Below are 13604 nucleotides of genomic sequence, written 5' to 3' on the forward strand. Positions count from 1 at the left end.
GGTGGGGGTCTAAGGGCATAGTCTTCCTAAAAATACCGTCACCAAGAGTCAAGAATGGAGTCTTGAATGAGTCTCTCATTTGTAGTTCATCCAGAGACTAGGAAGAAGGCAAGACGGCAGTACTTCCCCTTCTCTTTGGTCAAGTTTCCATCTTCAGGCGACACTTTCAATCTCTTTCCCGAGATAGCGATCACATTTGACGACAGGTAACCACCAATCAGCTTGGGTGTTTTCCCCCGCTACTCCTTTTTAATCTGTGCATAATTCATAGCCTGATTCTTCATGTGTATTGCTGGGCTTCCAGACATGGTGAGAGGGACTCACACAGCCCACGAAAGCCTCAGGCTTGGTATGTAGTTGAAGAATCCCTAGAATGCCTGATCCTCCTGCTTCTGTCTCACTGTTGGGACTGATACTCTGTCTCAGTGTTGGCCACCAAGCCCAGCTCTCCATACATATAGAATGCAATTTCGGTTCTGTGTAAATGGCGATTAGTTCAAGGTTCATGGACAGTTGCTCCTAAGGCTGGGGTAGCCACAGTAACTCTAGTGATCATTAGACCACTGACTTTCAGCCAGTGTCATTCGATATCTGATCATCAAGAGCGCTTAAGGAATTGTATCATTTTTCACCTTTCTGGATGTCCAGACAGTGACTAGTGGCAGGCCACCAATGAGCTATCCCTGACACCAGCACCTGGCCTGGCTGAACCCCAAGTTTATGATATGTCAAGAACACTGCCACATATTGAGGACTAGGAATAAGTCACGTTCTGACATTTGTGTCACCTCTTCCCACACCCAGGATGAGGCTCAGGAGGAAGGCTCCCAATGGCTATTAAGCCAGCAGGAGCCTGGTGTTCTAAACCTATGGGGACAGCAGCACCTGGCCTGGCTGAGCCATAAGCATGCCCATGGGGACGCACTGTGAGTGGCTGCAGCCACCCCTGAGAAACAGGAGGACTGAGGGTAAGACAAACGCTAGAGGTAAACTTAAGAATGAGTGGAGCCTAGCTGCAGAGGTGTAAACTCAGCGCATTAGCTGAGACCACCTTTCCCTGACTAGCGGAGACAAGGAACAGTGTGGTTCCACACAGCCTCCTGGGTTCTCCCAGGATGTTTCCTGTAGGCACGACAGCCTGCTTGGAAGAGCATCCCGACTCCCCTGACCCCATATTTACTTCTCTTGTCTCTCCTTCCAAGACCAACACACTGAGCCAGACTCCACAATGTTCTGAGCCAAATTTCGGCTCCATTTGGAAAAGACCTTTAGCGAAAGATGGGAAACAGCTTAATTTTTAATTTGGCAACTTGTGTGTGTGTGTGTGTGTGTGTGTGTGTGTGTGTACTTGAGACAGGTTTCAATTAACTCATGCTGGCCTCACACTTCTGTAGCAGACGATGACCTTGGACTCCTGTTCCTCTTGGCTCCGTCTTCCAAGTTCTGGTACTACAGATATGGGCCGCCTCACCTGGCTCTGTTGGGCAAATCATAATAGCCATTTCTGGTTTTCTGTCTTATGTGTCCCAACAAACAGAGACTCTCTTCTATTATTTCTAGATGAGCTACCATTTATATGGTACACTGGCATACACCCACACACCCCAGGCTTAAACAGAAGATATCACTTCTATTTATGTATTTTATCAGTCTTAAAACTTCAGACATTCAGCCGGGCGTGGTGGCGCACGCCTTTAATCCCAGCACTCGGGAGGCAGAGGCAGGCGGATTTCTGAGTTCGAGGCCAGCTTGGTCTACAAAGTGAGCGCCAGGACAGCCAGAGCTATAAAGAGAAACCCTGTCTCGAAAAACCAAAAAAAAAAAAAAACTTCAGACATTCTTATGCTTTGAACGTATGAATATAGCTAGGAGTGTAGATTGTGGGGCTGTGGCCCTGACTTTATCATCTTGGGGGGTCACATGACTAAAACAGCTCAGAGATCTTGTTCTAGCTAACAATTCTGCTGTCAATGTAAGCCCCTCGTACACAGGAACAAACTCAAAGATATAAGTTAAATTAATAATTTTTTTCAAAAATTTTAAATGATTTATATTTCATGTGCATTGGTGTTGCCTGCATCTATATCTGTATAAGGGTGCTGGAGCCCCTGGAACTGGAGTTATACACAGTTGTGAACTGCCATGCCATGTGGATGCTGGGACTGAACCTAGGCCCTCTGGAGGAGCAGCCAGTGCTCTGAACTGCTGATGCATCTCTCCAGCACCCATGCACTTTTGTTAATAGCATAGGAAAACACCACTCATAACAAAAACTCAGGTCTTGTCCTAAGAAAACTCCAACTCTAATACTGTGAAAATGGAGGATGTTTGAGGGGACTGCCTCAGACCAGGGCCACAAACAGTTTAGGGCCAGCTTAATTAATGGTTTATCTTTGATCTCCTAGTTTGCAATGTCTAAATTAACTCTGCACGGAGGGACTCACATGCTGAATCAATTCCATGCTGCAATTTAGCAAAGGAGGCCAGGGAGAGGGGTGGACAGAATAGATCATGTTCTTTTGCTCAGCGCTGAATCCTGCTAACGCAAAGATGGCTTTGTTCGAATTTCTACCTGGGGACACAGATGCCATATTTAAATACAGGACACTTGTAAAGGGCTCTCTCAGCCTCCTAACAGTGAATGCACATCACTGTAAGGCATCACATTTAGGAATTACTTACACACCAATAGAGATATCCTGCATGAGGACCGTGGCCTTCAGGGCTTAACCCAAGAACAGGAAGCTAAACACAGACAAGTTAGCTCCTGTCCTGGAATTCCTGCCTGGACTGGGCAAGCCAAGGACATCTTACACATTTGACGCTTTTTCAAGTTTTCAACATCCTGGCTCCACCGCCATCACTAAAGCCGAACCCACGTACGCACAGAGGTACGGATTGGAGTTGCCGCTGTCTTCATACAGTGTGAACACATACCTGGGATGCTCTCTAATTTTCTTCTGAGTTCTTCGTTTTCTTGTTGCAACGAGATCACCTCCTGCTCCAGCTCCTGGCATCGAGGGCAGTAGCCTTCTTCTTCCTCATCCTCTTCCTCCTCGGGCAGCGTGGAGGAGGATGGGTGACCGTGGGACTCAGATGTTGCTGGGGAGGTCCAGCCACCTAAGGTGTGCACCGGGGAGGCTGAGAGAGGGTCCACATCAGCCAGGTGGCCATACTCACTGACTGATGAGGTGTTTGGAGTCGGGAAGCTCCCCGAGAGCAGATAATTTTGGAGAGAGTCAGTGAACACTCTCAAAAAGGCAGAAGTTTGTTGCTTTCTTTGCATATATTGCATTTCTATGTCTATGTTGTCAGAGGTCTGACTCTGGACCCCTTTCACAATGTGACACTGGTCCTGTCTTTCGTTATAACTAGAGCCTTCCTGCTTGACGCAAGAAATCATGGACTGAGAGTGGTTGGAGTCCAGAAGTTTTCCTCCACAATTTAAGAGACTAAGAACACGACTGCACTGTTGGGCAAAGGCATCCAGGATCATCCGGCTCTCTGGAATGGAAGAAGAGAGATATCAGTGACCAACAGCCAGGCATGGAAGGAGCAAGGGCCTCCATTTTCAACTTAACCTTATAGCACAAAAGGCCTAGTGAAGCCACCCCAGAAATGAAGCATAGCTCCCTGCTGTTCTGTGACCAGTGGGGGGCCCCAGCCCCTTATTCTGAGAGAAGCCTGGGAACCAGATGAAGATATCCCTCTCTGGTCTGCACAGGTCTGAACTTATACCCTTGGCTTCATTAATATCCTCACTCTAATGAATCGAGCCAGCCACTGCAGACTCAATTCCTCATTGATAGGAGGCCTTACTGCAATCATTACTGCTATTTCTGGAGTGCCCTCTTGCCCTTGCTATTCATCAGCTGATACAATCCCTGCCACAACCACGCAGCTCCCAGATGCAAACTGGAGCAGAGAGATAAGTCCTTGTGAAGAGTGCACTAGAAATCTAAGGTAACACGGCGGACTCTACAGGCAAAGGATGCGCATGAAACAAAACTGTCACCAACACCTGGGCTCAACAGCCTTCCTACTCTGGAATGCTCGCTGAGGTCAGGGTTTAGAGATGCAGCAGCTCTGTCTGAAAATGGGTTGTTTCTCTTCTCAGAGCCATTTGCACTGGACTGTCAAGTCTCCTAAAAGGGGAAAAGGCATGGGTGGGGACCACAAAGCCCACATACCTGAACTCTACACACACTGCCAATCAGTGGAAAGTAAAAAACAAAGAGAAACCAACCAACTTCCTACAAAGACAAAGAAAAAACTCTGTCCCACGAAGCAGGATGTTTGATCACACCATGAACCCCGAGACTGTGTTATTTACTGAAAAACAAAACAAAACAAAATAAACCTGTTTCTAGTTGTGGTGTGTCTGAGCCTTAGCATGCACTTTTAATCCCTCTGGCTGGAATACGGACACACCCTTAGTACACATCTTTAATGAACTTAAGTCCATAGAAGGAAATAGCCATGTTTGAAAAGTGATGTCTAATTGACTGGCAGACAAAGTGACGAATCAGAGAAAGGTTTGGCAGACTAGCATCTGCCCAACTCTCAAAAGAGCACAGAGAGAAAAAGAGAAGAGGAGGCAGTTTTCCTGGGCTGGTTGTATGGAGACAGGCTGCACAGAGAGAACAAGCTAGACGCAGGAGAAGACAGAACAAGCAAGGGAATGAGAAGGAGTCAGATTAGAACACATGGCTAGAGCTGGTTGGGACCAACCAGAGCAATTCAGGAGAAGGCCAGAGAAGCCATATGGAGTTAGCGTTAAGCCAGAACAGCAGAGGTGAACCAGCCAACTAGAGATGAGAAAGAACAAGAAAGGGTGAGCTTATTCAGCAGCAAGTCTCAGAGGCTGGAAACATTCTAGGCTCAGATTAGATTGTACAGAGCCTAGAAACTTCTAGGACTAGATCTAGGTAGCAGACTGAAGCAGTTAGCCTCAGAGACGAGTATCTTACACTTCCAAATTCTGAAAGCATTACTTAGTGTAGTCCAAAGTCATCTTAAATATGGACATAAGTGGTTGCCTCTCCTCCCACTCACCCCCATGTAGAAACAGCTCTCACTAGTACAGAGTGACACTTTTCAGGGTGTGTTCTGCAGGAGGAAGCTGCCTCACATTTCTTCTTCCCTTTACAAGATTAATGGAGAACTCAGGTGCCAGAAACAATTGATGACAAAACTGTAGCTAGTTACTGGCTTTCTCTGAAAACACTGGCTAGATACTTATGTTTTGTTTGGTCTGGGAAAGAAAAAAAGGATTCTTTTAAGTAAAACACAGTGAGATGAGGTCTTCTTTGGGGTAGAGATGACAGATGTAGCAAAAATCCCCTAGAAAACTCAGCGTGTGTGATGAATAAAACCATGAGTCTAGCAGTCTGTGCTATCCATGAGCTGTGCTACAGAAGTATGGCCCCAGCTACACAGGAGACCAAACGGGAGGATCATTTAAACACAGGAGTTGGGGACCAGCTTGGGCAGCACAGTGAGGCCCCTTCTCAGAAAACATGGTGGTGGAAGGGTAGGGAAGAGGGGCAATAACACAAGGCAGAGACAGACACTGAACTTCTGTCTTAAAACTCAATGTCTACCATGGTTTGTTTCTTAGTGCATTTTAATGAAGTAGGTACTAGGAAAGTAGGTATTGGGGAAGATCCAAGTGTCCTGGTTCAATTACTTAATTGGAAGACATAAAGAAATTCTAGCAGTGCCCCCAGGATACAGAAGTTTCCATTCCCCCCAAGTCTGTACAATGCTACCATTCTGGGGAATTCTGAGCCCAAACTCTTCTCTGTCTAGGAGAGGGCTATAGACTACACTGGGGTGGGAGTCAGGTGATTACAGGGTCTCAAATATTACCCACTGAGGGATGGGGAGACAGAGCAATTGGTAAAGCGGCTGTCACACACACAAACTTGGATCCAAGCTCCATCTCCAGCACCCATAAGAGATGGATGTAGGTCCATGTTCGTAATCCCGTCACTGGGAGACAGAAGGGTTACTCTGGGGCTCTCGGGCTGCCAGCCAGCCAGCCAGCCTAGCCTAATCAGTTAGACCCTGTCTAAAACCAAGGTAAAGGCTGGAGAGGTGACTTCTAGGTGAAGAGCCTGCTGTACAAGCACAGGGGTCTAAGTTCCATCCCAAGCACCTATAGAAAATAACAGGGGGCCGGGGGTCAACAAATGCCCGTAATCCCAGCATTGGGGAGGCAGAGACAGGAAGCCACGTGGCACTTGCTGGTTAGCCAGTATAGCTAACCAGCCAGCTCCAGGTTTACTGAGGGACCCCATCTCAAGAAAATGGGGTGACTGTCTAAGAACTGCCTGACTCAAAAGGCCCCATGCCTTAGCTATTGGCAGTTGATAACGCATGGAGAATGCCTTTTTGGTGGGGGTGCCCATGCTCGAGTGCACTGCCACACCCCCATGTATATATGCACAGTGCCAAATGGGACCTAGTGAGTTGTTAGAAAAGAAGACATCAAGTTGGGAGATGCCCCTGTGGGTCAGGAGGCAGGGAGGAGCTAGCAGGGAGAAATGAGGGTTACATGTGATCATATTTGTTGTTCCTATTATTATTATTATTCCTATGAATTCACAAACATAAAGAACAGGATGGGCAATTGAGGAAGTCACCCAACGCTGACCTCTGGCCTCCACTCCCCCTGATCATGCCCCACCCCCCACAACACAGAACCTTTTGTTTTAATAGCGTTTTCAGGTTTAGTCAAGGCAGGGGGTGAAAACAAGATCACCTCTGAGAAGCTAAAGTTCTGGGGCCTGCTTTCTTCTTGGTACATTTCCTGACTTTCTCTTCTTAAAAAAAATAATAATCTGTGTGTGGAGGGATGTGTACCATGTGTTCTGTAAATGTCAGGCTAACCTCAGGTGTCAGCACCTTCTATCGTTTCGGAGCACTGTCATCACTGCCTTCCCAGCCTTGCCTATCAACACCCAGAGAGTCTGTTTCCTTCTCCTACCTTGCTATACAGGGGTGCTGGGGTTTCAGGCTTGTGCTACAGCGTTTGGCTCTACACACTTGCAAGGCAAGCAGTTTACCCATTGAGCCCTCTCTCCAGACTACACCCTGATCTGGGGAGCAACACCACCCTAGTCTTCCTTAGATTCTCCCATGACAAGGTCAAGACCTAGGAATCTTTCCACAGACCTCTCTGAAGGCCGAGGCTGGTCCCCTCTCACTTGGAATATCTAGCCAAATAAATACACCATGGGGCCAGAGCTCAGGAGTATGGACCATCTCAGTGAAGATACAACAGGGTTGGCAGAGAACATCATGGCTCAGCACAAAACCCTGAACTCAAGCCTGACCACTGCGTCCTACAGATCCTTGGGTGCCATTTCTTTATTGAACTGCACAAGTGGAGAGGTGTCTCACTCTTGCTATTTTACTTCCTTGTTTTTGTTCTTTTATTAGTAAAATCAAAGGATGGTATTGATCGGGGATGTTCACCTCTACCACAAGAGCGGTTTTCATTCTGTTTAATCCTATAATCCCACACAAGACCTTACGTTGTATTTACTGTTTGCATTTTAATCATCGAGGCTCCAATTGATTTACACCTCATACCCCCCTACCATAACCTTGACAAAAGGGAGGAATACAAAAGGAAAGGCTAAGACAGAACCTTCTAGAAAGAGCTGCACCAATACATTTGTTCAGTGTCCTACAATACACTGAGTAGTTTTAACCATATTGATGAATCACATTACAGCATGGATTTTTAAGGGGAAAAAATCTGACTTAGGGACAAGCGTGATTTGTTTTCTTAATTGAAGGATAAACTCATAACATGCTGAGAAAAAAATCATTATGTAATATACTACATTATGAAGATAATCTATTAAAGTGCACTCAGAAAAACCAGAGAATGGCGATGATCACAGAACAGTTTTTGCCTGCAGATCTAGAAAGGCAGATTTTAAATGATTCTGAATTTGCTCTCAGAACCAATCTATAGGAAAATAGTGATTATAAACAGTTAAGGTCAAATTTTCCCTGTTTTCAAAACCTTGACCTATCTGGGCAGTATATCTTAACATCAACACACAGAAGAGTGTAATAAAAATATTAGCATTGCACTTAGAGGGAGGGGGGCCTCTTAACCCATATGCTGCACAACCAGCAACACTTCAACTTCTGGATGGACCTACTGTCAGAAACCCACGAGCTGTGCAGTCCCTTACCACTAAGAAACGGAGAAAAGTTCTGTCCCTGGGAATGCAACCCGATGACTGCTGGCCCTGGAGTCTTCACTGAGCAAAGCACAAACATGGAGTTTTCATTTTTTTTAACTGTTTTTTTTTAATCTCTCGTCATAGAGCGTCTCACACTCAGGAAGCATAACGTCAACCATCTACAAACGGACTTTTAAAGGCTGCCTATCCCTACCGTCTCACAATGTTAATAAATCCCTATTCCAACGCCCTCTGGATGACCACTTAGCATGCTTTACAGCGCGGCCTACTGGGAGATAAGAGCAGGCTGTGAACTGTGCCCACCCTGACTCTAAAGGCCTAAACTCACGATGATGATTATTTTTTTTAATTAAGATTTCCATTTCTTGAGATCCTTCTGCACTTGTGGTTTTAATCCATCCTCAAGCTGTGCCCGGGAGGAGGATGGAAGGCAGGCTATCGCACACACTGCCTTTTCTCTTCTCTAACGGCCTTCTTTGTAGGGAAAGCGGTGCACAGACTGTGCCCATCACGGCCGATCCCTCAGAGAATTCCGCCTCTGCGAGGGAGATCACAGCACTGAAGATTAGTGGTAACCTTTTGATTTTAGCTCAGCCAAGGGTAAAATACATTAATATTAAAAATGTAGAAGCAGGAAAAAAATTTTAGTGACCTAGTCTGTAGCCACATCTATCTATCAAAGGACTTCCAACTAGTTCAAAATAGAGGGTTCCCTTAAAATTGGAACCTCTTTTTAGGAGGGCTTTACGGCATGGTACAGGAGACATAAGTTAGAAAATTAGATTGTCTTGGAAAACATGACCAGCATCTTAAATCAATGAAGGATGCCTTAAAGAGAGAGAGAGAGAGAGAGAGAGAGAGAGAGAGAGAGAGAGAGCGCCAACCAATTTTTTTCCCATAATGGCAAACATCAACACAGCAAAACAGAATGCAATTTTTCTAAATAAATAAATCAATGATGTGTCAAAAATTAACAGATGAGTTAATATACTCGGAGCCACCAAAAGCAGGTGGTGCCTTCCTAATATTCATCCTGCTCAGTCAATCCCTGAATATTTTCTGGACCATCAGTATATAAAATAGGATGCTGCTATTTGTGATGGCAAACAAAAGCAATCATGCCTGCCAAGCACATAGTATAACAGGCAGCATTTCAGCTCTGCTAGACAGAAAGTAATTAGAATGCTTTTAATGTCCAAAAGAATGATGCTGATAGGCTGCCACAGATGTGTAGATTTATGAATATTTATATGGTGGTTTATGGCTGACACTTTTATCAGTTGAAGAAGATAAAATATCTGCCTGACTCAAAAGCTTGACAGTCAGGTTAATAAAATCTCATTAAAGAGAATGACCTATGCAATTATATAGGATTTATTGTAATTCATTTTTGATTGTACTCTGCTTAAAGATGCAATTTCCCATTTCCTGATGCCAAATTTAGGCTGCGTATCAAGATCTACGTGGGTTTTAACTCTAAGCCTCCCACAGAGGAAAAATATGCTTTTAAAACTATGGTGTATTACCCCTTTTAAGGAAAATTATACTCTTCATGAGTCTTTATAAGAATGTTGAAAAAAATCTATTTTTAATCACATATTTCTTCTCCCAATGGCTTGTAGCATTTAATGGCAAATAAGACTCACTCCAAGGACCCTTTCATCTTTTCAGCATATTTACCCTGGACAGTCAGTCATCTCTTCTACGCAGAGCTCATTTACCACAATGCTGTTTGACTATTTCCAGCTGACAAGGTGGCCTGAGCACTCAGCATGATTACTCTGCTGAGAGAGAAGGCAACAGGCAGAGCCCCACCTGCCCCACCCCCAGGCGGTTAAAAGGCCCCTTCGAGCACAGAAGCTCATTGGCTCAAAGTGGCACCATTAGTTCCTCAAAGAACCAATCAGCTCTTCAGGTAGCTGTCCCTCTGATGGCTACTCACATGGCTGTGCCTGTTGAGAGATGGTCTGCTCATTAGTGATTAATATTACCTTAGTTCTGTGGCTTCCCCCTCTACATCCAGAACATTCTCCATGACACAGAGAAGAAACCTACTGTCCAGTTCCCATCTTTCCAACACCACTAGGTGGGCATCCAGAGACCCATACACACACAAGAAAAGCCCCAACCAGAACAGCCTTGAGAAAACTGGTAATAAGTTTGGAGGCAAAAAAAAAGAAGGAGCCTTCCTATCCTTAGATTCAGCAACAATGGCTTCTAACTTGTGATAGAGACAAACTAAAATAGGAAATTGGAAAAAAATACCCAGGGGAGGAGAAAACAGACCCCCAAAAATTCCAAATGAAGGAAAGATGGCAGAGTAAGTTCCGGAACAAGAGCAGCCATGGGAAGAATGGTGAGAAACTGAGGCTGAGAGAAATAACCCGGTGACTGTCGGGGAAGAGCAATCTAAGGATGCAAATAGTAAGGAGGGGTAGGACCATAGTATTCTGGAGAAAGTCAAAGACTGAACCGCAATAGCTTGAAGGAAGTGCTTTATCAAGGGCTGAACCAAGAAGGTAAAGGGTTGGTCCCCAAAGGGTTGGCTGGAACCAACATTATACAAGAGTGCAAAATATGGGAAAAGGGAAAAGGACTCACACTACTGGAAAGCAACATACAAAATCAAAAACCGCCAAGCAGGGGTAACGGGCACAGCCAAGAAGTAGCAGGGGAGCCCCCAAAACAAGTTCCAAGCAAGACTCTGTTTCAAAACCAAAAGCCGACAGAACATGAAAGCAGGGGAGAGCCCAATGATGAATATAAAAACACAACACAACGGGGTATGAGGCCAATGGCAACGGAGGAAAAAAAACCACCCCAGAAATAGTAAGGAAGCCCATGTAAGAACTCCAATTCAGAATCTCTAACATCTCCAAATCATTGGGGAGACGACAGAAACAAGTCTTCACTATAACCTGTAATTAGATTTTCTTTCTCCAAACCAATCCTTCACATGTCAAAATATTGACAAACAGCAGAGCTCTTAGCATAGGCATCTATAACTCCTTCAGAGACAATGCCCATCTATTGTCACTAGGAAGAAAAAAAAAAATCCAACACAAAGTCTTAGATTCGCTGACAATCTGAATCTAGGAGGCTCTTAAGTGCCCTGAAAGGCCTGAGCAGGTTCTGATGAGCCCATAAACGTGGCTGTGTGTCCTTCCCTCAGGAGCAGAGACTGGGTGCAGGCCTTGCTCAGTGCTCGCTCACATTCCCTAGAGGAGATAAAATCTCGACCTCTGGGTAGGTGATCCCATGGAGACTCATTGACATAGAAACCAGGGTCTCAAGGACAGGGTGGGTGGGGATTTTAACTCTGCTCTGTGGATGCTCCTGTGCAGCGACCCCTTGCCCACGCCAAAAAATTTTCACTCCCCACCCCACAACCCAGAGCAGCAGAACCACGGATAAAGCTAGGGGGACTGTGCGCCATGGACACCGGAGCGCACAGAGAACAAGAAACCCAGAGACCCCAGGAGGAGCCCAAGTGGTCCAGGTCTGCCCGACTGGGGCCGGGATCTTCAAAGGGGTGAAGGTCAGCTCCCCCCCCTCCCCCCAGGCAAAGAACCTCCGAGAAGGACAAGTAGACCTCGGGCGGGCGGGAAAGGGAAGTGTGGTGTGGGGGAAAAAGTGAAGTGGCGGGGAATAAACTGGGCGTCTCCTCGGAGTGGCCTCAGCCCGCTGTCCCGGGGCCTGTCCCCTCCCCAACTCCCCGCCCAGGGCCTGCTCTCTCCGCAGGCTCTCCCGCCGCCAGCCCGGGTGCTCGCCAGGAGCCCGCACCCCACAGCCACCTGTTAAGGCGCGCGCGCCGTCGGAAGCTCGGGCCACCGCGGCGCCCGGGAATCTTCCAGAAGTTACTACTGCCCGAGCGTAGCACGCTCCTGAGGCCCACGGGGACCGCGTGCACAGCCTCCCCGGAACCCCGATTCCCACGCCCCCCTTCCACGCCACCGCCGTAGCTCCGCAAAGTTGCGGCCCGGGAGTCTGTACCTGCACTGAGCTCCAGGCTGGCGCCGTCGCTACCCGCGCCGCTGCTGCAAGCGCCGGTCGCCGGGCCAGGGCCGTACCTGACGACGGCGGCGAAGGACGACGACGACGAGGCGGCGGGGGCCGCGAGCGGCGGCGGCGGCGGCGGAGGCGGCGGCGGTGGCGCCGGAGTCCTGGGATGGCCCGGGGGCGCGGCGGGTGTGCAGGACGGCGACGACGACGAGGCGGCGGGGGCCGCGAGCGGCGGCGGCGGCGGCGGAGGCGGCGGCGGTGGCGCCGGAGTCCTGGGATGGCCCGGGGGCGCGGCGGGTGTGCAGGACGGCGACGACGACGAGGCGGCGGCGGCGGCGGGGGCCCGGCCTGACCCGGCCGGGTAGGACGGCTGCGTCGGGAACGGCGGCGGCTCGCTGCTGCTGATGGGCACGGCGGCGAGCGAGGCGAAGGGCGGCGGCGGCGGCGGCGGCGGCAGCGGGGACGGCCGCGCGGGCGACAGCTCGAGCAGAGAGGGTCTGTCGTAGCGCTTGGCCAGCGCCGGCCGCCGGCTGGGGAACGTCTTGAGGACGCTGTAGGGGCCGCGCTGCTTGTAGATGCGGGGCGCGCTGGGCCCCTCCTCCGCCGCCTGCATCTCGGGCTCCATGCCGAGTCTGAGGCCCTGCCCGCCCCGCGCGCGGCTCCGGAGGTGGCTCGGCCGCCGGGCCGCCTGCTCTACCCCGGCGCGCGCCGGCGGGAAGGCGTGTGTCTGCGCCGTGGCCGCCGCCGCCGCCGCTGCCTGTCGCCGAGCCTGGCATCTCCGAGCCCCCGCGCGGGGGGCTGCCGCCCAGCGCTGATTGACAGCCCGCCTCGCCAATGCCTGGAGGGAGAAAGGAGGTAAGGAGCAAGTGTTTAGGGTAATATCTGCTAATGATGATGGGGGCGGGGCGGGGCCTGGGCCCTGGCGGCCCGCGCGATCGGCGCTTCGGACAGGGTCGTAGGGGGAGGTGGGGAGGGGGAGCCCGCGGCCCGAGGGGACCCGGTGGGGGAACGGAACCTGGAGGGCGTCCCGGTGGGGACAGGTGGAAGAGGTGGTGTCCCGGCTCTCTCGGCTGTGGACGTGAGGCGGCCGCGGTTGTCCGCAGGGTCCGAGCTTTGGAAAGGAGTTCCCGGCGCCCTCCTGCGTGACCTCCCAACTCTCGGAGTGCACGAAGGGGGTGGTACCTAGAAGTTAGGGCGGGGTCGCCAGAGTGCAAGGGTGGGACAGCTAGTTCTTCTAGAAGGAAGCTACACCTCCCTCCCCCCGCCCCCCTCCCGAAAAAGAACATCTCGAAGGACTTGGCACAGGCCGCTGGGAGGTTTGTCCTGCCTTAGGGTCTTGCTGTCCCAGGTCTGGCGGCCGAACCAGAAAGCGCT

The 13604-nt window shown here is 49.3% G+C and overlaps 1 protein-coding gene across 1 annotated transcript in view; it reads right to left on the bottom strand.

Annotated features, from left to right (window-relative positions):
• Bend4 (BEN domain containing 4) overlaps positions 1-13291 on the bottom strand; it is a 35401-nt gene extending 22110 nt beyond the window's left edge. Inside the window, exons 1-4 of the mRNA XM_021163735.2 lie at positions 13246-13291; positions 12495-13068; positions 12222-12374; positions 2938-3504 (exon numbers count right to left, since the gene is read on the bottom strand). Coding sequence (XP_021019394.1) covers positions 2938-3504; positions 12222-12374; positions 12495-12855 — 1081 coding nt within the window. The 5' untranslated portion in view covers positions 12856-13068; positions 13246-13291. The remainder of the gene's footprint in view (positions 1-2937; positions 3505-12221; positions 12375-12494; positions 13069-13245) is intronic.
• Between the last annotated feature and the right edge of the window lie 313 nt (positions 13292-13604).

The sequence above is a fragment of the Mus caroli genome, chromosome 5, assembly GCF_900094665.2.
Source record: "Mus caroli chromosome 5, CAROLI_EIJ_v1.1, whole genome shotgun sequence".
In the NCBI taxonomy this organism is placed as follows: domain Eukaryota; kingdom Metazoa; phylum Chordata; class Mammalia; order Rodentia; family Muridae; genus Mus; species Mus caroli.